This window comes from Carica papaya, chromosome 4 (assembly GCF_054855325.1).
Source record: "Carica papaya isolate Zhongbai chromosome 4, ASM5485532v1, whole genome shotgun sequence".
In the NCBI taxonomy this organism is placed as follows: Eukaryota; Viridiplantae; Streptophyta; class Magnoliopsida; order Brassicales; family Caricaceae; genus Carica; species Carica papaya.
Window position 1 is genome coordinate 12,713,283 of NC_142312.1, and position 22,030 is coordinate 12,735,312.

At 35.3% G+C, this 22,030-nt stretch overlaps 2 protein-coding genes across 9 annotated transcripts; both read right to left on the reverse strand.

Annotated features, from left to right (window-relative positions):
• Positions 1 to 1,534: 1,534 nt before the first annotated feature.
• CIP1 (COP1-interactive protein 1) lies at positions 1,535 to 10,092 on the reverse strand. 7 transcript variants are annotated; one of them, XM_088217866.1, is made up of 6 exons: positions 9,907 to 10,092; positions 9,450 to 9,602; positions 9,286 to 9,345; positions 8,160 to 8,361; positions 6,942 to 7,109; positions 1,535 to 6,450 (listed from the first exon to the last, which is right to left on the reverse strand). In XM_088217866.1, exons 5-6 carry the CDS (start codon positions 7,033 to 7,035, stop codon positions 1,832 to 1,834), a joined length of 4,713 nt encoding a protein of 1,570 aa, XP_088073992.1. In that variant the 5' UTR covers positions 7,036 to 7,109; positions 8,160 to 8,361; positions 9,286 to 9,345; positions 9,450 to 9,602; positions 9,907 to 10,092; the 3' UTR covers positions 1,535 to 1,831. The 7 variants fall into 7 exon arrangements, with proteins under 7 accessions (XP_088073992.1, XP_088073989.1, XP_088073988.1 ...); XM_088217863.1 differs by lacking the exon at positions 9,450 to 9,602 and having other exon boundaries at positions 6,942 to 7,063; XM_088217862.1 differs by lacking the exon at positions 9,450 to 9,602.
• Positions 10,093 to 15,580: 5,488 nt separating this feature from the next.
• Positions 15,581 to 20,258, reverse strand: LOC110809439 (uncharacterized). 2 transcript variants are annotated; one of them, XM_022035268.2, is made up of 3 exons: positions 20,123 to 20,258; positions 18,417 to 18,578; positions 15,581 to 18,120 (listed from the first exon to the last, which is right to left on the reverse strand). In XM_022035268.2, the coding sequence occupies exons 2-3, from the start codon at positions 18,469 to 18,471 to the stop codon at positions 15,845 to 15,847; spliced, it is 2,331 nt and encodes a 776-aa protein (XP_021890960.2). In that variant the 5' UTR covers positions 18,472 to 18,578; positions 20,123 to 20,258; the 3' UTR covers positions 15,581 to 15,844. The 2 variants fall into 2 exon arrangements, with proteins under 2 accessions (XP_021890960.2, XP_021890961.2); XM_022035269.2 differs by lacking the exon at positions 18,417 to 18,578.
• Between the last annotated feature and the right edge of the window lie 1,772 nt (positions 20,259 to 22,030).

Genomic DNA, 22,030 nt, shown 5'->3' on the forward strand with positions numbered 1-22,030 from the left:
GCTGAAATGATAAAAAAGTTAACTTTTTGTTCCATGAAAAACTCAATCTTCAACAGGTTCTCAAAAATCTAACAAGGAAAGGAGTTCCGCACTTTCAGGTTAATCTTTTTCCGGTTCTTCTATTTTGTCATATGATAACTTGCTACTAGATATTAAGAGATATATGTGTTCTATTACTGCTCAAATAGAGCCTAACTTTTATAATGAAGCCTGCAAAGACCCGACTTAGCAAAGAATACTGCAGGATGAAATTGTAGTACTTGAGCAAAAGAAAACTTAGATGCTTTTATATTTGTCATCTAAGAAGGGGGTGAATTGACACAAATGGGTATATAAGGCGACGTAAAATTAAGCCATGTGGCCTGTTATCACTTGATTTTTGCTACGTTACCAACAACTGTTCTCCTCTTATAAACTAACATAGGTTTCTTTTCTCTGTTCTCAACTTCATTTTTTTCCTTTGTGAATCGAGTCATGACAGGTAACTAACTGTTATTAGCTTCAAAAGAGGAAGTTCCTTGCATTTGTTTAGTAAATTCATTTACATGACGGGTATGCTGTTTTGAATTCTTGTTTAGGTGGTTCCATCCATAGCAATTGCATTTGTGACATAAGAGTTGGTGAAAGATGTTCTCATAGTTGAGTTGAGGATCCTCCGACTTAAGTATGAGCCACTGCTCCAAGGTTTGTTTATTTTGCAAGCAGAAGGATTGGAAGGCACCTCTTTCTGAATCATAGTTCTAGAAGCTAGTTATACAGATCCACGTTTGGCCAGTGTTGATATTTCCTTTACACATCTTGATCAGTTCCCATCCAAACAAACCGATGTCTATACTTTATTCTTATATGCTACAATAATAAGTTATTTGTTCAAAGAAGGAAAATGACACACGATACGTGTCAATAATAACTTTTACAATGAATTTTAAATTCAACTGTAATAATGACTGCTTTTTTACGAAATATCTGATCATATAAATAATTACTGTTTTCTTTTTCATATCAACTTTCTTTTCCTGTTATTTATTCATTCCTCGTGATGGATGGGTGATTCCTGTGTTTCTCTTTTCATATTTCACTTAGAATGTTCCCAAGCTAAAATATTCTGGTCATACTTGATCCAATTCTCCAATTTTATATAATTAGCACTAGGAAATATATAAGACCACTATGGGAAATGCTGGTAAAACTCCTTTTGCAGGAACTTACCTAATCCCGGAATGAGTTCTGGTTTTGGTGCTACTGTTGTCACTAGCTGCTATGGCAACTTTGCCAAAAATATTGATCAAGAGACTGAAGTTTCTGAGTGTTTTTTATAAGGATGTACTTTGGATCTTTTTAACTGATTATGTCGAAACTAATAGTGTGCCAAAGATTCATAATGCAGCATAAATGAAAGATAACGGATCATTTTCAAGCACAGATGACTAAAAAAGAAAAAAAAAAAAACATAGTAGACTACCAGGTGCAAACTTTTGTTTGTCCCACTTGATTTTTACCTAATTATTTGCACAAAAAGTGGGAGGGGAGGCACTTAAAATGAATTCATGAGCCATTAGACTCGCATATAGCCATATTTTCCAATGCCAATATAATAATGTTCCTGTAAGTTTTTGTACATGATGAGATTGAAGAAAGAGAAAAGCTATGAACATAAAACTTGAAAACCAAAGCTTTACATGATGCTTAACTAAATCCAGAAACACCATTACCTAAAAATGGTTCTATCAACAGCTTCACTAATGGAGAAAAAAAAAGAATAAAAAATACTAATCCGCAACTCAAAACCGAAATGAACATTGAACATACAGATGATTAATGCCAAGCACTTCTACGTTTGCCTCTGGTGTCTAACAACAACCGTGGATAGTACTTCCTTTAAATGATCGTAACGACTTCTGTGATAATCAATCCACAAACAGAGTTGCCTAATGGCCTCCCTCTTCTCCTCCCCTAGACATAATATACCGTCATCCTTCTCCTTCATCATCATCTCTAATACCTCTACCTTCTTTTCTAGCTGCTTTACTGCTCCAGTTAGATTCTCCTTCTGTTCTTCTTCTTTGCTTACCTTAACCTCTAGCTTCTCAACCTTCTCTCTTAACAGGTATTCTTGTTCTTTTTTACCTTGCAACTGCTCAATCAGATTGAATACTTTCTTTTTTAGTAGTTCTTTTTCGTTTTTTGTCTCTATAACCCACTGCTTTGCAACCTGAAGCTCCTTTGATGTCTCCAGAATAGAGTGCTCATAGTTTTGATAGCCTTCTTCATACTTTTGGACCACAATTTCCAGGGCAGTCAAGGTACTCTCTATTTTCTCTGTGATCTGGAGAATCATGTTTTGGTGAGCTTCGTTAGTTGCATCAATAGTTCGGGATAAAGTAATAACCTTTTCTTCAAGCATTCGTTGCTCCTCCTGGAGCTTGGCTTCTGTTTTCCTGAAGCTCTCTTCCTTCTCTGTCAGTAGTTGTTCAGTCACCCGCAGCTTCTGATTTGACAACCGAAGCTTAACTTCAATTGTGCGGACATTCTCAACCAAAGTGCTAAGCTCATCTCCTTTCATTTCCAGATCTCTTCGCAGGTCTTCAACTGTTTGCTCCAAATCAGCCACCACATTGTCCTTAGAAGAAATATTCTTCCTGACTTCTTCAGCCATTTCTTCCATCTTCCTTTCTGTGGCTTCAAGCTTTGCTGTGCATTCCTGAAATGAACTTTTGGCTTGTTTACACTCCTCATGTAGCACATTGAATGCATCCTCTTGTTCTTTTACCATTCTCTCTTTATCTGCGATCTGGCTCATTAACTCATTATGCGCACCCTGTTTTACTTCAAGATGTTTTTGAAGGTCTTCAACCTCTTTTTTTAAATCAGCTACCATCTGGTCTTTCGATTCTGCATTCTTATGGAGATCTTCTGTCATTTCTCCCAATTTTCTCTCTGCAGCTTCAAGATTGATCCTAGACTCCTGGAGCAAACCCTCAACCTGTTTATATTCCGTGCTTAACTTGTCATATGCTTCCTCCTGCTCTTTCAGCATTATCTGCTGATTACTTATCTGGTTCATCAATTCAGATCTCTGATTCTCCAAATGAACTAGGCTTTCCAAATATTCTTTTTTCTCTCTATCAAATTGAACTATCATTCCGTTGTTCTGTGTCCGGAGAGAATCCAACTTCTGTTGGAGATCGGCAACTTTTTCTTGTAAGGCTGTTATTTCTGCTGAAGATTCATTCTCCAAGTGTATGTGTTTCTCCTCAAGAACTGAAAAGCGAAGTACTCTCTCTGCTAATGTTTTCTCCAATTCAAAGACTTTGTCTTGTAGCTCCAGCTTCTTCTTCCTCAACTGGCCATTCTCCTCAATTTTAGACTTTATCTTCTCTTCCAAGTCACTTTTCAATGTATGGAGTGAATCCATCTCCAATTTCAGATTCCTTGCCTGCTCCATCAAGTTTCTTTGGTCTTCCAGAATTCTCTTTTCATCCTGACTTTTGCTTACCATCTCCTCTTTCAATTTTTCAATTTGGATCAAGTATTCTGAAATGTCTTGAGATTTGCTCTCAAGTTGCAGCTCCCGTTCAGCTTTTTGGCTATGCAAGGATAGTAATTCTTGCTGCAATTCATTGACCTGATCCATCAAGCCATTGATTCTGATTGATGCTTCATCAGTTTTACACGCTAGCTGCTCTTCCAGTTCTGCTTTATGAGAATGTAAAGAATCCATATCTGTACGTAGATTATTGATCTCTGATGTCAAATTCTCTATTCTGGACAATGATTCACTCTCATTGTTCTCAAGCTTCTTCATGAGAGCAGAAAGTTTGTCTTCTCTCCCTTTAGACATCGTTTCAAGTTCCAATATTTGGGCTAGTAATCCTTTGTTATGCACTTCCAGTTGTTTTGCTTCAATTGCTTTGTTCTCTATCTTAAACTCCATGTCTCTATTGTGGGCTAGCAGAGATTCCAGCTCCAGTTCAAGGCCAGTAATCTGTGCTTCCAATCCGCTTATTTGAGCAGAAGACTTATTTCCATGCACTTGATGCATCTCTGCCAGAGTAAAAAGTTCTTTTTCTTTCTCACATAGTTTCTCTTTCAACTCACTTGATTCAGCCATGAGTTTTTGGATGACATCCTGTGCCTGCAGGAGCTCACTTGAAATCTCTGAAACTTTCAAGGATAGTGATTTATTTTCTTCCTCAGTTCCATTCAGAGTGCGATTCAAATTTGAAACTTGCTCTTCTGAAGATTCGAGCTGCTGCTTTAAATTGGAAGTTTCATATCTCAATCTATCTACTTCTTGTACAAGAGACCCTTTTTCCTCCTCCAGCCGATCAGCTGCCTCCTCTGCAATCTTTATAGCAATCTCCTTCTCCTTTATCATGTCCCTCTTTTCTTCGTCCATGTCTTTTCTGAGTGTCCCCATCTCCAGTTCCAGGTCTTTTACATGTGCTTCCAACTGTCCTATCTGAGCTGATGATTCATTCCCATGCACCTCATGCATCTCTGCCAGAGTTGAAAAATCTCTCTCTCTCTGACCCAGTTTCTCTCTCAACTGACTCGATTCAGTGATGAGTTCTTTTATAACATCCTGTTTCTGAAGGATCTCAAGTGAAATTTCTGAAATCTTCAAGTAGAGTGATTTATTTTCTTCCTCTGTCGCATTCAATGTATGTCTCAAATGTGAAACTTGCTGTTCAGAAGATTCCAGCTGCTGCTTCACATTGGAGGATTCTTCTGTCAGTGTACGTACTTCCTTCAAAAGTGTCATCTTTTCATCTTTCAGTCTATCAGCCTCCAGTTGCAAATCTTCTGCAATCTTCTCCATCTCTTCAATTCTTTTCATTGCAGTTTCCTTCTCCATTATCATGCTGTTTTTCTCTGCGTTCTTGTTTTCTATCACTGTCTCCAGCTCCAGTGCCATGCCTTTCACTTGTTCCTCCAGTTTTTTTATCAGAGCTGATGATTCATTCCCACGCACCTCATGCATCTCTGCAAGAGTTGAGAAATCCCTTTCTCTCTCACCCAGTTTCTCCTTCAACTGACTCGATTCAGTGATGAGTTCTTTTATAACATCCTGTGCCTGAATGATCTCAAGGGAAATTTCTGAAAGCTTCAAGGATAATGATTTATTTTCTTCCTCTGTCACATTCAGTGATTGGCTCAGATGCAATACTTGCTGTTCAGAAGATTCCAGCTGCTGCTTCATGTTGGAGGCTTCCTCTCTTAGTGTCCCTACTTCCTTCGCAAGAGTCACTTTTTCATCTTTCAGGCGATCAACCTCCATTTCCATATCTCCTGCAACCTTCTCCATCTCTCCAATTCTTTTCATTGCAGTTTCTTTCTCCATTATCATGATGTTTTTCTCTGTGTTCATCTCTTCTCTCAATGTCTCCAGCTCCAAATCCTTGCTTTTCACTTGTTCCTCCAATTTTTTAATCAGAGCTGATGATTCATTTCCCCGCACCTCATGCATCTCTGCCAGAGTTGAAATTTCCCTTTCTCTCTCGCCCAGTTTCTCTTTCAATTGAATCGATTCAGCAATTAGTTCTTTTTTAACATTCTGTGCTTGCAAAATCTCTTTTGAAGTATCAGAAACTTTCAAGCATAGTGATGTGTTCTCGTCTTCTTTTGCATTCAGCGCATGGCTCAGATTTAAAATTTGCTGTTCTGCAGATTCCAACTGCTGCTTTATATTGGACGCTTCCTCTCTCTGTTTTCCTAGTTCTTGCGTAAGAGTCATGTTTTCATCTTTCAGCTGATCATTCATGGTTTTTAAATCTTCTGCAATCTTCTCCCCCTCTTCAATTCTGTTCATTCCAGTCTCTTTTTCCATGATCAAGATATCTTTCTCTCTTTTCATGTCTTCTAATCTTAGATTCATTGCAGATTCTATATTAACAGAAGCTTCCAGTTTCTCAGTAAGTTCTCCATTCTCAAGCAGAAATTTTGATTTTTCAACACTTAATCTTTCAATTTCAAGCTTCAAACTGCTGGAAATTTCTTCGCTTTCTAGTTTCTTGCTCAAAGTTGTTTGATATTCTGAATTTAGAGCTTCTTTTTCTTCATTCACTGCTATCAGCTTCCTCTTCAGGTCAGCAACTTCAGCATTCGCCGTTTCAAGTTCTTGCTTCATGCCTTCTGTTATTTTCAGAAATTCACTTTCTACTTGTCCATTTTTACTGCTTTGGTTTTTTAAAGAATGATCAGAGTCAGAGTCTGAGTCTGAGCTAGATGAAGAAGAGTTGTTCTTGTCCTTCCCTTGTTTTCCATGAACTTTTTTCCTTAGTTCTCCTGTGAGATGATCATATTGTGTATAGAGCAGCTTGTAATGTTTGTGAAAATCTTCAATTAACCCAGCAAGTGTATCTTTGCTGAAGTTTTCTACTCTGTCATTTTCTTCAACGTCTTCATTTTTTATAAGCTTCAAAATCTTCATTACTTTGTCTTCGATTTCTGCATTATGGAAGTACTTTTTGTTAAAATAATTGATTATAGCAATTTTTTAAAAAACTTAAGTTAATAAGAAATGGACAGATATAGATATTTACTCAATAACAATCCTCTCTCATGCCCAAAAAGATAGTGAACTAAAAGTGTGGATCAAGAACAAAATTTCTATATCTCGTGCTGCAATTTAAAGAATTTGACCTCTAGACTTTTGCTTTTGATACAATTATAAATAATTGGTCAAACCATTTTTTCTAAAGTTTAAGCTAATAGGATGATTCAATGATTAATATATTATTTGTACATTAGCTTTAACTTGTGCTCTACAGCAACTTAATACAATTTGAAGAAGGCTAAAATTTATAATTTGAATGGCCAACAAAAAGAAGAATCATGCTATTCAGCTGTAAACAAAAATTAGGTTCTGTCTACTTTTCATCATGCCACATCAATTTTTAGGTGTTCTAATAGACAAAATTACCAGTAGAGAATTTTACCAGTTTTAGTTCCTTTAATCTGTTCATCTTTTTCTGGGTCAATGTGACTCCCAAAAAAGGACTTGATGGATTCCCTCCAGTGATGCTTTGTCATCTCTTCTTCAGGTTATCATCTAATTTCTCTTTCCAAAATCAACAAATCAAGGCAGTTTAGTTGTGGCTTAAAACCTGAAGATCAGAGTTACGAACATTTTATAGAAAACCCAGAAAAATTTGTTTCACATTCAAGTGCAAACATGTATCAACAAAAAGAAACGCGCAAACATATATGCTATTTTCTTATTCAGAGAACGATAACAAGCATCAATATCTTAGACATAAATATCCAACTTCAGTGGAATATAAATTATGCAGAATCCAGTAACATGACCAGATTTACGTAATTCTGATATTGTAGATGATGTCTTTTTGGCATCACAGTCGAGGATGTTTGTCATAATTTGAAGTTTAGGAAGCCTAATTTTTCATGATCTTAACAGGTCAGTTGCCAAACTTCTGCTGGTCGCTGGCTCCTAATACAAGGAAAAACTACCATAGGCAGGGTCCCTCAAACACTACAAGATGACTGTAAATTCATTGCTGATATTACTGATGATATATGAGGTATAATTTAATTGGCGTGAAAATGATAGCTAATGTAATTAACTAATGGAGTTCTGCATGGGATCTCCTTTTGTTTGGACATATTTTGGACATGATATAAAATTTTATAACAGGTTCAGCTGCAGTTGACGTTTGAATTTGGAATCAAATTACCAAATCCCAGATGCTTGTCTTAAAAGCGCCCTAATCTGAATTTCATCCTCTGACAGATTGTACATCAATAAATTGGCCGAGACAATTAAATCGTTCAAAAAGAACTAACCAGAACGAGTGGCTCAAATCCAAAGGTCACAACCTCCATATCTTTATCATTCACAAAGAATGACAAGAAGACTCCAGTTAAGTGTTTGTCTCACAATTTTCAATAGTTGCTGAGTATTAATATTACATGAAATGCTTCTAGTCATATGATTATATTTTTCAGATTATTATGATTATTGCCCAAATCTGAAACTCCTTGCCATTTATCAACCAAAGAAGTATAGAGAATCATAAATGCTACTATGGTGCTGTAACATAGCCCTCAAGTATAAAATTGTATAAAATCAATTGCTAAGATTTTATTTATTTGATCAGTTGTTTCATATTTAAAAGAGTTAAAATAGAATTCCATACACTTTGATGTGAGCTTCCAGAGGGGTAGAAGCAAAGAAAGAGCCACTTCAAACCATAATTCTAAGCTTCAACGAAGATGATACTTCCACTTGGTTGGTTCAGGTATCACATACTAGTAAACCAAGAAATTACTGATAATCTTGAGTACTTAAAGAACAACTACTCAGAATATGTGATATTCTGTTTTATTGAGATGCTGCACCTGATATAACAAGGAAGATCTTAATATTGTGTTTTATTTATTTAAAAACAGTAAGGATTTTTTTTTTGGGGGAGTAGACTTTTAGCCCATAAGTTTCTCTTATTCAATTGTTCTATCAAAAACGTGCCCACTTTTTTCTGAGGATCCTGTACTTATTTCCAAGGTAATTTTTTTCCCCTGAAACACTAAAAAGTGATCTATAACTTAAATAAATTAGTTTTACCGGATGTGACTAAAACTAAAATACACTGTCATAAGTGGAGAAATATAGATACATATAAAAAGAAAATCGAGATAGCCACATAGCATTTTCTCATATTTTTGAAATATTTTTAAACTATTAATATATCTTAATTTAAATATATAAAATAATCATCTACATTTTTAGTTAAAGTGATAATTTATATATATAATAGAGAACAGAATTTCGTACAAAAAATATGATTCTATCATTAAAAATAAAATGAAAAGGTGGGATATGAGAAATTGGACCCACCAAGAAGACGTGGACCCACTATGGATCCATATGTTTTTCATGTGGTGTGAAACTGTAATGGAGGATGATATCCCAAAATTTTGGTATTTGACTGAAAAATGAGTAACAAGTCAATAGCATCGTCTGTTAAACTTAGCGCAGACGTCACTAGTCAAGCAGGTATAATTTCTGATCAGATGCCACATCATCGTCTCTGAAGAGCCACCTAGAGGTGGATTTCGAATGATAAAAGACAGCTATTATGTCGCAGAAAGTGAGTTGGTCTTTTTGTTCTTTTGCGCATTAAAAAAGACCAGATTGCTATCGGTTTTTCATTAACATAGAAGAGGTTATTCTAAAACAGACAACCTTTTCCCCCAATATTTAATAATTTAACAGTATAAACATTTTTCCAATTAACAACTTAGTAATATTTATAATGATATTACCTGAAAAATATTTGCATCACTTTCCCTTTTCAAGTCTTGCTAGGAAGTCTCGTAAGAGATCTGCAAATACAAAATTGAATTAATCTGCAGTGCAGGGAAAGAAAAAAACAAAGAGAAAGAAGCAATTTACAAACAATCTAATTTTAAGAAAAGCTGCTTATTACATTTCTACAGTTTCGATATCGACCTAGCAATTCAGATTTCGTTTTTAAGTAACGAACAAGAAAGCTCAACCAGAGCTCGAGATCAGGATCGATATATCAAGTACTTCAATCAAATAATTGCCCAAGTCTCGGTTGGATAATCTCTGTCAATAACTTGAAGAACAGCACCAGAATTCATTAAGAAGTCCACATCAAACCAAACTAAACACGACGGAAACAACACGCAAGCAAAATTCAGGAACAATAAATCAGACTATGAGCTTCAGATTTCAAGCATAATAAACCAAACACCATCTAATCAATCTGATCTTCAGAAGACTGAAATCGAATCAGGTTGAGCTCTAGGACTAAGAGCTTCAAAGTTAAGAATCAAAGTTGCACAAAAACTTCAAAATCAACTGCTGATAAAAGCTCAAACAATCAGATAACAACTAATCAGAAAATAACCAGAGATTACCTTTCAGCTAGAGCTAAAACAGCTGGAAACTGAAGGAGGAATCCTAGAACAAACCACGAGGAAAACGAATAGTCGCGAGAGAGAGAGAGAGAGAGAGAGATGATGAACTGATTATGAAGGAGTAAATTCGAAAGTTTTTCTGAGAGGAAAAAGTGGTCTCGTTTGGATCATTATACGCACCCTAAGCGACAGCAATTTGTAGCTTCAATTCCAGGAAATGGAATCTTTGGAGCTTTCTTTTGAATAAATATCCTCGTTGATTAAATTTATTACAATAATGCCACCGTTGATATTGTAAGAAAGGGAGACGAGAAATTCAAATTGTCGTAGTTAAGGTCAAAGTTACGTGTTGAGAATGGGGCCTCGTTCCGTGGAAATAAAATAGCGAGAGAGAATTTCGTTTTCACGTAAAAGCATCGGCGTCGAGGACCCCACCAAGTGATCTACTTGTTAATCGCCTGTTTATTGCAATAGGAATTTGAATTTTAGGTACGCAACTGGAGATAATTGCGAGTTTATAAATTAGACCGAAATTGGTATAAAAGAAAATTTATTATTGGTACTCTAAACTCAAGTTTTACCAGAGCCAAAAACCAATCTCCACGTGGCAATTTTTGCTTCTTCATTCAAGGCTGTGGGCTCCACCACACAGCCGGTCCCATCTCTTACCAAGAAAATATATTTTTATAGAGGGTATATATTCAAATACCATTTAAAACAAATTTCATATTGGTTATTGTAATATATATTTTTTTTAAATATAATCCTATAATTTTAAGTTTTATCCAAATTAATTTTTACTACCATTTATGATTGTTAACCTGGCAAACAAAGTTACGACATTATGACATCATAATTGTCAACTATTTATCACGTGATAAATATACCAGTGGCATCTTAAAAAGTAGTCAGCGTAATTGTTACATGACATACACACTGATTACCTATTGTTATTTTTTTATAAAACAAAAATTATTCATATTTTTTCATAAAAGACTTCTACTGTTATAAGATATAAAAAAAATGAATGGTTTCATACAAAAAACAAGTGTTTTCCACTAAGGAGCATTTTTCATTCTCAACCAATTAAAAAAAATTTTTTATCTTCAATGACCTATAAAAGAAGATATCTACATATTAGCATTTACCTCCTTACATATATAATAAAAGATATATATATCTTAATAATATTGTAACTTTCTAATATATCAGGTTAATATATATATATATATAATTTTAAATACATGATTTGTATATATTTACAGAATATATATCTATATATATATATGAATAACTCCAATAAATTTTGACAATTAAAAGAGCCAATTTTATGGCTACAATATAACTATATATATAACTTTTTAATATATCTCTCCTTCTAATTTGATTTAATTTGATTTAAATTAATTTTTGTGAATATAAAAATATTAATAATAATAAAATTGGGTAAAAATATTATTTGGATTTAATTGAAATTGATTTTGGAAAAAAATGGTAAAAATTTGGATTCTGGGGATATTTTTGAAAAAAAATTCAGAAACCGGGGGTCAAAACGCAATTTAAAAAAATTATGCTCCATCAGCGCCACGTCAGCAGCCATGTCAGCGGCCCAGTCAGCAGCCCTGACCAACCAGGACCTGCTGCGTGGAAAGGCCACGCCGACCCGGGAACGGGCCACGTGGGCGATTTGCGTGCGCGCGATCGGACGGCCCAGATGCGTCCCCGCGCGCACGGACAGCCCAGATGCATGCGCACGGACGGCCCAGATGCACGCGCATGGACGGCCCAGATTTAATCCAAATTAAATCGCGATCGAACGGCCCAGATTAAATCAAGATGGACGGCTGTGATTAAAAGGCAAAGGATATAAATAAACCGCCCACACCTGACCACAAAAACCCTAGCCGCCAGCCCTCGCCGAAGAAGACGAACCAGACGCCGGAGGAGCCGGCCGCCGCCACTCGCCGCCGCACCGGGGAGTTTTCCGACCGCCGATCGAGGTAAATTTCATACCCCCAGCTCGTTTTTCAATGCTGAGTTCTCCTGTGGACAAATTGGAGCCAAACTCCCGGCCAAACGGCTGGAAAACACGGTTGAAACCCAGCGGCGCCGCCGCACCCCTCCTCAGTTTTTGCCTTCGATGACGCCCTTCCCAGCTTCCGTTTGATATAATTTTTATATCACCGTGATCACCATTCTTTTCTCTACAGGTTGATCGGAGCCAAATCACCAAAACACGAACCACGCCGGAGAGCTGCCGCACCCGAGAGCACCGCCACCGGTAAGCTTCGATTTTTCGTAATTTTTTGGCCCCTCGAGGGCCCTGGGGTTGTTTTATCGCAAGGATCGATGTAAGTGTGGCCGAATTCGGCCAAAAACGGCCAACCCGAGGCGAATCGCCACCGCAAGCAGCGGTGCCATCGCCGGAACACGGCAGAGTCGTCGTGTCGGAATTACGATATTGGCCGAAAGGGGCCCTAGGTCTGATTCTGAGATTTTTGGGACACGTGCAGGTACCGGTAGCGTGTTTCAATTCTTCATAAAAAAATTCAGGAAATTTAGGGATAACCCGCAGGCGCTCGAAAAAGCCTATTTCGGGTCCCGAAAACAAGTAAGGATTCCTCACCCTATTTCCTATCACGGTATTAAAGTGCAATAAATGATAAAATGGTATTTCATGAATCAATAACTGTGTGAAATCGTTTAAGGTTGCTAATGGAGCCCAAATCTAATGTATTTGTCGGTCAGTTGTTGTTTGTTCTATTTTACAATTTTAAATGCAGTTTGATGTTTTTATTTCATAGTTTCGTGTGCATGTATCACTGTTTCATTGATTATGGACTGAATGACTGAGAACCCGATGTTGTGTGTTGTCTTGTCGGCATGAACTACTGGTTTGCATGTTTGTGTGTGACTTGATGATGGTGACTAAAGAAAAAGGGATAAAAGGTTATGTGAATTGGCAAACGGATAATGTGGACAGCTTGACTAGGTATTCTGGGAGATGGTGGACGGACCGGGTCCGTAGAGAACCCTACCGGGAATGTGGTCTCTTATACCGGACGGGGTATGGAGACCTTATGTGTTTTGGCGCCCATACCGGACGGGGTATGGGGACGGCCCTGGAATCAGGTTATAAATGTTAAGGGTTCACGGGTAGCGGGACCCCTATGGATCCTCATGGATACTAGTAGACTAGTAAAGAGGAATTATGCTGTTTAAAGATTGAAATGCAAACACGTGATAAATGTTGTATTATAAAGTCTATGTGATAACGTGATGATGATAATGTGTTGCTTGTGTATTATTTTATGGATCTCACCCAGGTAAATGGAAAGTAAACGTTTTTATAAACAAATGGGTTTATTACAAATTATGCTCCATTGGTCGTTTTTGTTTCTACCCACCCTTACTCCTGTGGCAGTGAGGTAGAGTGATGTCTTTACTGGACTAGTGTAGCTCACTCCTTACTTAACCATTTCATATCAGGAAGACGTGGTTCCCGAGCCCGTTCTGCAGGAAAACGGCGAAGGGGATGCCTAAAGATCCCATAGTTATAATTGTAGTTCTTACTTTCGAGCATTTATTTTAATTAGTTTATTCTCTCATTTGTTGAACACGTTTTGGTACTGCGTAAGGGATGTTAATTGCAATGTTTAATACGCTTCCGCAAATTCAGATTATTTATCTATATATATGCCTTTCCAATATTAAATTTTTCTGGGGCTGTTACAGTCCGTGCGCGCGGGAACGGATCTGGGCCGTCCGATTGCGCGCACGCGGATCGCCCACGTGGCCTGTCCCATGTCAGCGCTTTCTTGCCACGCAGTGTATCCTGGTTGGCCGGGGCTGTTGACCGGGCCGTTGATGTGGCTGCTGACGTGGGTGTTGACGTAGTACAACTTTTTTAAATTGCGTTTTGACCCCCAGTTTCTGATTTTCTTTTCAAAAATACCCCCAAAATCCAAATTTTCACCCATTTTTTTCAAAAATCAATTTCAATTAAATACAAATAATATTTTTACCCAATTTTATCATTATTATTATTTTTATTTTCATTAAATTAAATTAAATTAAATAAAAATCTAAAAAATTCAAATACAAAAAAAAAATTAAAAAAAAAAAGAAAAAAATTAGAATCACTTGAGTGTTACATATATGAAGTCTCTCGTAAGTTTGTACACATGGTTAGTCATTGAGATAAAGGATAAAACTATCTCTATAGTGTGCAAGAAAGTTGTGGAGAGGGCAAATTTTGCTAATATAATTCTCTTGGCCCTCAATATTCTCAGTATTTTTTGGACTTAACCCATAATCCCTTGGTAAGTGGGGCAAGTGATTTTCAAACAAATGTGAAACTCTCAAATATCTTCTTAGATATGTCGGATAAATATAACTGTAAATTTGCTCAAACATTAGACTACCTTCCTTGTCCTCCACGTCCCCACCACCTTTTTTGTCTTTTTTTTTTTTTTTTTTTTTTGGTTCTATTCTCAATCCAAAACCTGGAGCGGTGGTCTCCTACTTTATGATAAAATCACAAATTATATATAAAAATTAATTTTAAATAAATTCGATAAGCATTTCACTATGTATTGCTCTATTTACTGCAAATACTATTTGTAAAATATAACAGGCTTACACATTATTTATTCTATAACTTCTTCATAAAAAATATTAATAAAAAAAAAAAACACTAGCCATGTAGTTTTAATGGGAGATACATATACTATTAATTTCAATTCAAATTATTACTCTTCTTGTCACATCTATGCATAACCATCACCAACTGCAGAGTTATGGTGGAATTTAATACAGTCACATTTAATATTGATGTGTTATATTAAATCAGAATTTTGAAATTAAATTTAAATTTTTTATGGACCAATAAGTTAAGTGGAATTAGTAATACTTGGACTTAAAACCCTATTTATTGATAATATTAGACCAAGTGTCAATCTCACATTTATGCTTTTTAACCTTTTAAGTTATTTACTATATTATATTAGCTTGATGACATGTTACTGTAGTGTGAAATGTTGGTAGTAATATATAACCTTAGTAAAGTGGAGGGAAGCATTTTAATAGTAGAAATTGTGATAATTTTATCACTCATAAAAATATACTGTGTAATTAATGAATTCTATATGATAATTAAGTTAGTTATTGCCGATAATTTGAAGTTTAACTTTTAATACTAAGTACTTTTGACCTGGAAATTATTAAATAAATAATAATTAAGTTTTGGACATATTTTAAGCAAAAAAGATGCTTTCAATCAATTTTTACTAACTTTTTTAGGCTATATTAGGAGCATATTCTCTGACTTTTTATTTTTTTGCTTGCTTTCAAATAAGTGATTCAGTTAACTTATTAAGAAAATAGTTTTGGAATATATTATTACTATGTTATAATTACATGATAAAAAATTAATGAGATAACTACCATATAAATCTATAAGGAACCTTCTAATAAAAATTAAATTGATCATATTTATATAGTCTCTTTTCAGAGGAGAAAATAAACTTGGAAGTTATAGTTTTTAGCCTGCCTTAATTTACATCTTTTAAAATATCCAGCAAAATGGATTCTAATGGGAAAATTGATTGTACCATAAAATGACTATTAAAACATAATAATAAAAGCAAGCTACTAAAAGAAACGAACAAACAAGGAGTCAATTTTAGAATTATTTGCACTTTGCTACCTACCAATAATAAGGAGGTACAAAATTTGTTGATGGAAGAAGCAGAACTAACTGGAGGGTTTGGCTAAATGGTTCGGTTCTCCCATTATGGATTTTTGTCTTCAGGTTTGCAATGCCCGGTACTCAGTAGAGTGCCAACAAAGGAAGAATTGTGTTTGATCCCTAATGGCTAATCAATGCATTACCAAAAATGCCATTAAAGAATCCGAGCGAAGAAAAAAAAAACATTGATCAAGATACTTTCCTGAGTCTAACAGTCATCTTGGAGATTGAACTCTTCAAATTATCACAGCGGTTGCGGTGATAATCAATCAAGATGCAGAGTTGCCGTATAGCCTCTCTTTTCTCCTCACCAAGACCCAACAACCTTTCATTTTTCTCTTTTATTCTTTCCTCCAGTTCTTCTACCTTTTCCTCTAGTTGCTTCACAGCTTCCCTCAGCTTCCATGTTTCACCTCCTTCTTTGCTTACCTCTGACTCTAACTCCCAAACTTTCTCCTGTAATAAAATTTTTTCTTCTTCCTTGTTATCTACTTGTCTAACAAGACAATTCACATTCTGCTTCAGTTTTTCCACTTCATTGTTTTTCTCAGCAACCCAAACTTTTGCTAATTGGAGATCATTTGAGATCTTGCATATGCGATGGACAAAGTTCTCATTCTCCTCTAACTTCCTGGTTATTGAGTCCAATCCAGGAAACACATCATAGGCTGGATAGAGCAAATCTTTTATTTTCCTGAACTGAGCTTCATACTTTGCAACAACCACTTCAAGCCGGAGACCTTCTTGTTCTGAAAGCTCCTTTGTTCTCCTATATTTATTTCTGTTTTCAATGTGTATTTGTTCTGCAACATGGATTCTACGGTACAATATGCGAATATGATCTTCCATTTTCATACGGAAATCTTCTGCCAGTTCTTCCATTTTCCGTTCCAGAAGATGGGTATTTAACTTGGACTCTTTGAATCCAAAGGACCAACGTTTCAGTATCTTTTGCTCTTCAATTGATTTCTTAATTATATCTTCTTGTTCCTTCAGGACTCTCTGTTGATCACCAATCTTGCAGGTTAACTTCATGTTTTCATCTTCTATTTGGGTCAGGCTCTGCAGATATTTTTGTTTCTCTCCCTCAATTAGCAACTCCAGCTGGCATTTCTGGGCCTTCAGTGTATCCAGCTCCTGCTGCATACGTTCAATTTGCACTTTCAAGTCCACAATTTGAACAGAAGCTTCATTTTCTTTAACCTCAAAAATCCTTTTAAGAGAATCAATTTCTTCCTCTCTTTTGGTAAATGATCCCTCCAATTCTGTACTTATACCATCCAGTCCCTCCTTTTCCTCCTGGAACTGATTAGAATCGAATATTTTACTTTTTATCTGATTTTCTAGTTCCTTTTTCTGTTCATGTAAGAAGACCACTTCCATTTCCAGGTCCTTCACCTTAGCTAAAAGACCTTCCTTCTGTTCCATCATTATCTGCTCAGCCAAAGTCTTTTTTCCTAATTCCTCTGTCAGAGTTTTCACCTCAATGAGGTTTTGAGAAATTTCTTTGTTTCTCACCTCCAATAGCAATTCTGTTTCAAGTTTTTGACTATGTAGGGATGTTAATTCATGTTGCATATTATTGACCTGATCCATTAAGCCCTTGAATTGATCTACCTCTCCATCTTCATTACCCAATATATTTCCTTCAGGTTGTCCATTTTGAGCTTGTAAAGATTCTAACTCAAATTGCAGATTGCTCACAAGATTCTTCAAATCCTGAATTCTTGACAGTGAGTTGTTCTCATTTTCTCTAACTTTTTCCATGAGAGGAGACAAGTGAAGTTCAGAAATCAAGGATTTCAGTCCCTCGCTTTCATGTTCACTTTCAATTGTTTTACTCTCAATCCGTTCTTTGATGCCTCTTTTCTCATCATACTGGGTTTGCAAGTCAGTTTTTAGGGCATTTAGTTGCTGATCCAATTCTTTTAACCATGTTGATGCTCGATTACCTAGAAACTCACTCAACTTCTTGAGACTAGAAAATTCCCCTTCTTTCTCATTTGCTTCATTACCGGGATGCTTGTTAATCATCTCTGCTTCTCGTAGCTTGCTTAAAGCTGTCAAATACTCCAAATTTAAAGCTTCCTTTTCTTCAGTCATGGATTCCAACTTAAGCTTCAGTTCAGCAACCTCTAAATTTGCTGTCACAAGCTCTTCCTTATCGCTTTTTGCCATGTCGTGACTCTCATTTTTCAACTTGCTGTTATTTCTGTCTATTTCCTCTGAGGAATAATATTCTGAGTCTGAGTCTGAGCTGGAGTGTGAAGAAGAAGAATTTAACCTATCTCTTACACGAAACGTCCTCTCCGACTCTTCTTTAAGGCGATCACAGTGAGAGCAGAGTAATAGATACTGTTCCTGCAGGTCCTTAACAAGTCCCAGAAGTTCTTTCTTTGTGTCTTTGGGAATTTTATCCTTATTTTGGATTAGTTGCAAGATCTTTGCAACTTTTTTTTCCATTTCTGCAAATATGATGAGAAAAAAGAAATCTAGTTACTTTAAAAATTGTTAATAAGTTGAATAAAATTTCAAAGAAATTTCTACAACTTAATTACAGAACAGAAGAGCTCAAAAGGGATCGGATTGCATATATGCAAGGTGAAAATGTAAAACTGATTTTAGGACGAACTAATAAGTCTCTAGCTTTGTGATTTTAGCTAGTTAGACGAGCTACAGATTCAAAAACAACTTTTGTTTTTCATTCCTATCTCCTGATTGTTAAATAAAATTTAGATTGTCTAGAATTATATAATTGCACCTGCTCTAAACTCTTCCATTGGACCCAGATCAAGTTGATTTCCAATGATCTTCATTCACTGCAGATACTTGAGTGTCTCCATTTACAAGTTCCAGTAGATTTTTTTTAATGAATGGCTGTGAAGGAAAGTCTTCTCCATCTCAAACAGCAAAGAGTAGAGATCTGAATAAAAATGGGAAAATAAAAAAACTCTTATAAACATGATGATTTGAATTCAATATTCAAGGATGTGGAAGTGGACCAAAACACGATTTCTTGAAACAGTTAGTAGTCAGTTTGCACAACTCCAGTTACTTGTCTAGTATAGACAATCCACATGGTGACTATATATTACGGAGTAGAAAGTTCAAACAGGTTAAATTAAGAAATTAATCATTTTAGTGAAGCTCTTGGCCCATAAGAACATAGAAACAAGGGACACCAAACAAGAAATGTTCAGAACTGAAAAATACTTTTCTCTCTTTATTTTCGTTATGCATTAAAGTGGTATTCAGGCTAGCTTGCACACACCATATACCGCAACTAATTCACCTCTCCTTTTCAGTCAACTGCGTATCATCGGCATAAGGATTAGGGGATCCGAAAGCTTTAACCACTTGAACTATCCTGTGGAAGCAAACCTCATCTTTCTCATATTGTAGTCAACTGCCTAAATTTCTAACTGTATTTTTCTTTAAAGATTTATGGGGTTCCCCACTCCCTCAATACCACAATCAACTTCTGAAAAGAAGAAAATATAAAAAATATCATCAATAATCTTTTCAGTTTTTTTTTTTTCAAAAAAAGGCTCTTCTAATCTATTGCTAATGTCCATTTTCCCACACATATTGATAAGAATGGCATAATCCATAAAAGAACTATTGCACTACATACTTGATCCCAGCTTCTCAAAATATCCAATTAGTCTTGACTCTTTTTTGGTTGAAAAAATAGTCTTGACTTATTATCATATGTTACAAGAGAAATTTGTACTGGTTATCAACGAATAGTTGATTATTCTTCCGACAACTAAGGACCAAAATTCAAATTTTAAATACCTACTGAAGATATGCCCCACCAGAAACAGTGATCCATCACTAATTTCATTTGATCTCTCTAAATGTAACGCGCACGAGTTTCTTCAGCAACAATGGGGCCACCCACTTAACAATATGAAGAAATTCAAACAATCCTTTTCTTCCAGTTCGTTAACAACCCACCTATAGCATAGAGCCATGTAAATAGAACCCTAATCAGAATATTAGAACAATGGAACCACATAACTTTCTCACTACAAAACGTGATTTGTGCTTCAGTTAGTTGGACGTCAATTGCGAGGAAGTGACGTGCAGCGCAAGCCGAACGGTATTCCAAAAGTTCCAGGTAAAATGCAATCGAACAGTCTATCCAATTCCAGGGAAAAATAATCCAGATCTTCCTTATTTTTTTAGGCGGAACAAATCGAATCTTTAGATTAAAGACATTCACGCCAAATTAGCAGATGATCTAGATTTTTCTTATATTTTGCTTTCCGGACATCTATCATAAATTGGGAAGATTATTCCTATGCTTGAAAACTTCTCCATTTTGCGAGGAGTAAGATATTAATATGAGATTTAAAATTATACATTTGAGTATTTTCCTTTTTCCTGCATGTTCTCAGGAACCAAACAAAAGACTGATTGTTTAATAATTCAGAGGGAGAAGCAAGAGATAATGAAGATTACCTGGAAATCGGATGCGAATATTCACGCTGCAAATCTAGGAACAAAAAGACAATGAGAGAATTAATTAAAATTTAAGAGCCTCTGAGTTTCAGTGTTTTTTTGAAACAAAAAAATAAAGAGGAAATGAAAAAGAAAAAATTAGAAAAGTTGATTAATATAATATTATTAACTGAACTCTTTTTTAATCATTCCAGCTGGAGGAGATGGAAATTTTGGCGATTCTACGATATGATTATCCTCCGATTTTGATATTTTTACAGAGAAAACCACCGAAATTCTCATCTCGCGAATTCTGTGAAATTATCGGCCACGTGGCCTAGGCCGTAATTTAACGGAATGAAAATATTTGTATTCTAACACATTTTGTTTTTGGTAACAAGAAATATTGTTAAAAATATATTTCGGGATTCAAACTTTTTATTTTATTTTTAATTTAATTAGTATTATTTTTAACCAACTAAATGAAGAAATTATAATACTGTTGGATTTAAAACGACACATCTTAGCGACTGGAAAAACGGGCCGGGTTGTCGGGTTTTAAAGCTTGACTTTTGTGTTATTCGGAGGTGGGTTACAAAGAAAAGTCGGGTTGGGTTGGGAAATTTTGATTCCCTTTCTTAATGCATTATTCACGTATTTATATATATATATAAAAAAGCAAACTTGAATTTTTATTTTAAAACTAAGTATTTATTTAAAGACAAATAAATGTTTATTTTTTAAAATAATATCTTCAAATAATCAACCCAAACTTTAGCCTACTACACAGATATATACAGACACACACACATGTTGATAAATAAGTATTTACTTAAAACACACAATCAATAAAAACGTTAATCTAATAAACTGATATATGCATGTATGCACACATGTTGCACGTGCCACTGATCAAAGTCACATAGCCCATCATTTCACTATCCATGGGCTGGAGTAATTGGGCTGTGCAGTTGTAAAACATTTTAAAATATAAAACATTGTACCATGGAATCATGTGGTATCTACTCAAATTTAGTTTAAACAAAGATATTATTTTGATATATTTTATTAAACATAATATAATTAATTAAATATTTAAATAAATTAGCAACTCATGGTTGAAAAATTTAAATTTATTTAAAATACAAAACAGTGTATACAGAGTAGTAGGTATACAAGACTTCATATCCTCAAAATAAAGACATCAACAGTGCATGTCTAATAGAGTCATAATATTTTAGGAGGCATAAAAACATAAAAGAAAACATGATCCAGTAGCTAACAACATCGAGACAAGTCAGATGATCATGGATCATAAGCATACAAATCATTTTTGTGATTGAACATGCAATCATCTCATCTATAGTTGATATTGATGGGACAAACTAAAACAGATCACCAAAATAGCTTAAAATAGAAAGTTATACCTGCCAAGAAAACTTTGCTCAAATGTACTAAGCCTAGGAATTAGTATACACGACAAAGCACATGGGTTTTAATAGATGTTGGAAACAGAGGTGCAACAACTGTAGGTAGAAACAAAAGAATGGTAGAGCCAGCGCCCTTAAGAATTAGAAGGCTAATAAGGGAGATTTCTTCGAAAGGTTGGGGTAGTGAAGTGAAAATGAGCTCATGGCTTTTGATAGATTAAAAACAAAAACAAAAAAAAAATACAATTCCCTTTGGTATGAATTTAGAAAGAGAAGAGAGAGACAACATCATGAAACAAAGATGAGAGAATGTGGTAAATCAGTGGCGTCTAACAATGTATAAGACTTCTTTTAAATGTATTGCTTGTAAATGCACCCACTTAAATGATAACTTCCCTTTAAACATTAGACTTATTCCTTATATTGAAAGTGTCTATCAGAATTCATAATTAGTCTCATAATTAGAAATTTGCATCAACATTTTACAGTTAATCTCATC

Excerpts from the sequence above, each read along its gene's own strand:
- CIP1 (XM_088217860.1), bottom strand. The coding sequence starts at position 7,035 with ATGACAAAGCATCACTGGAGGGAATCCATCAAGTCCTTTTTTGGGAGT. Across the intron at positions 6,451-6,941 it reads GATTAAAGGAACTAAAACTG|AAATCGAAGACAAAGTAATG; the intron begins GTAAAATTCTCT and ends TCCATAATGCAG.
- LOC110809439 (XM_022035268.2), bottom strand. The coding sequence starts at position 18,471 with ATGAAGATCATTGGAAATCAACTTGATCTGGGTCCAATGGAAGAGTTT. Across the intron at positions 18,121-18,416 it reads AATGGAAGAGTTTAGAGCAG|AAATGGAAAAAAAAGTTGCA; the intron begins GTGCAATTATAT and ends TCATATTTGCAG.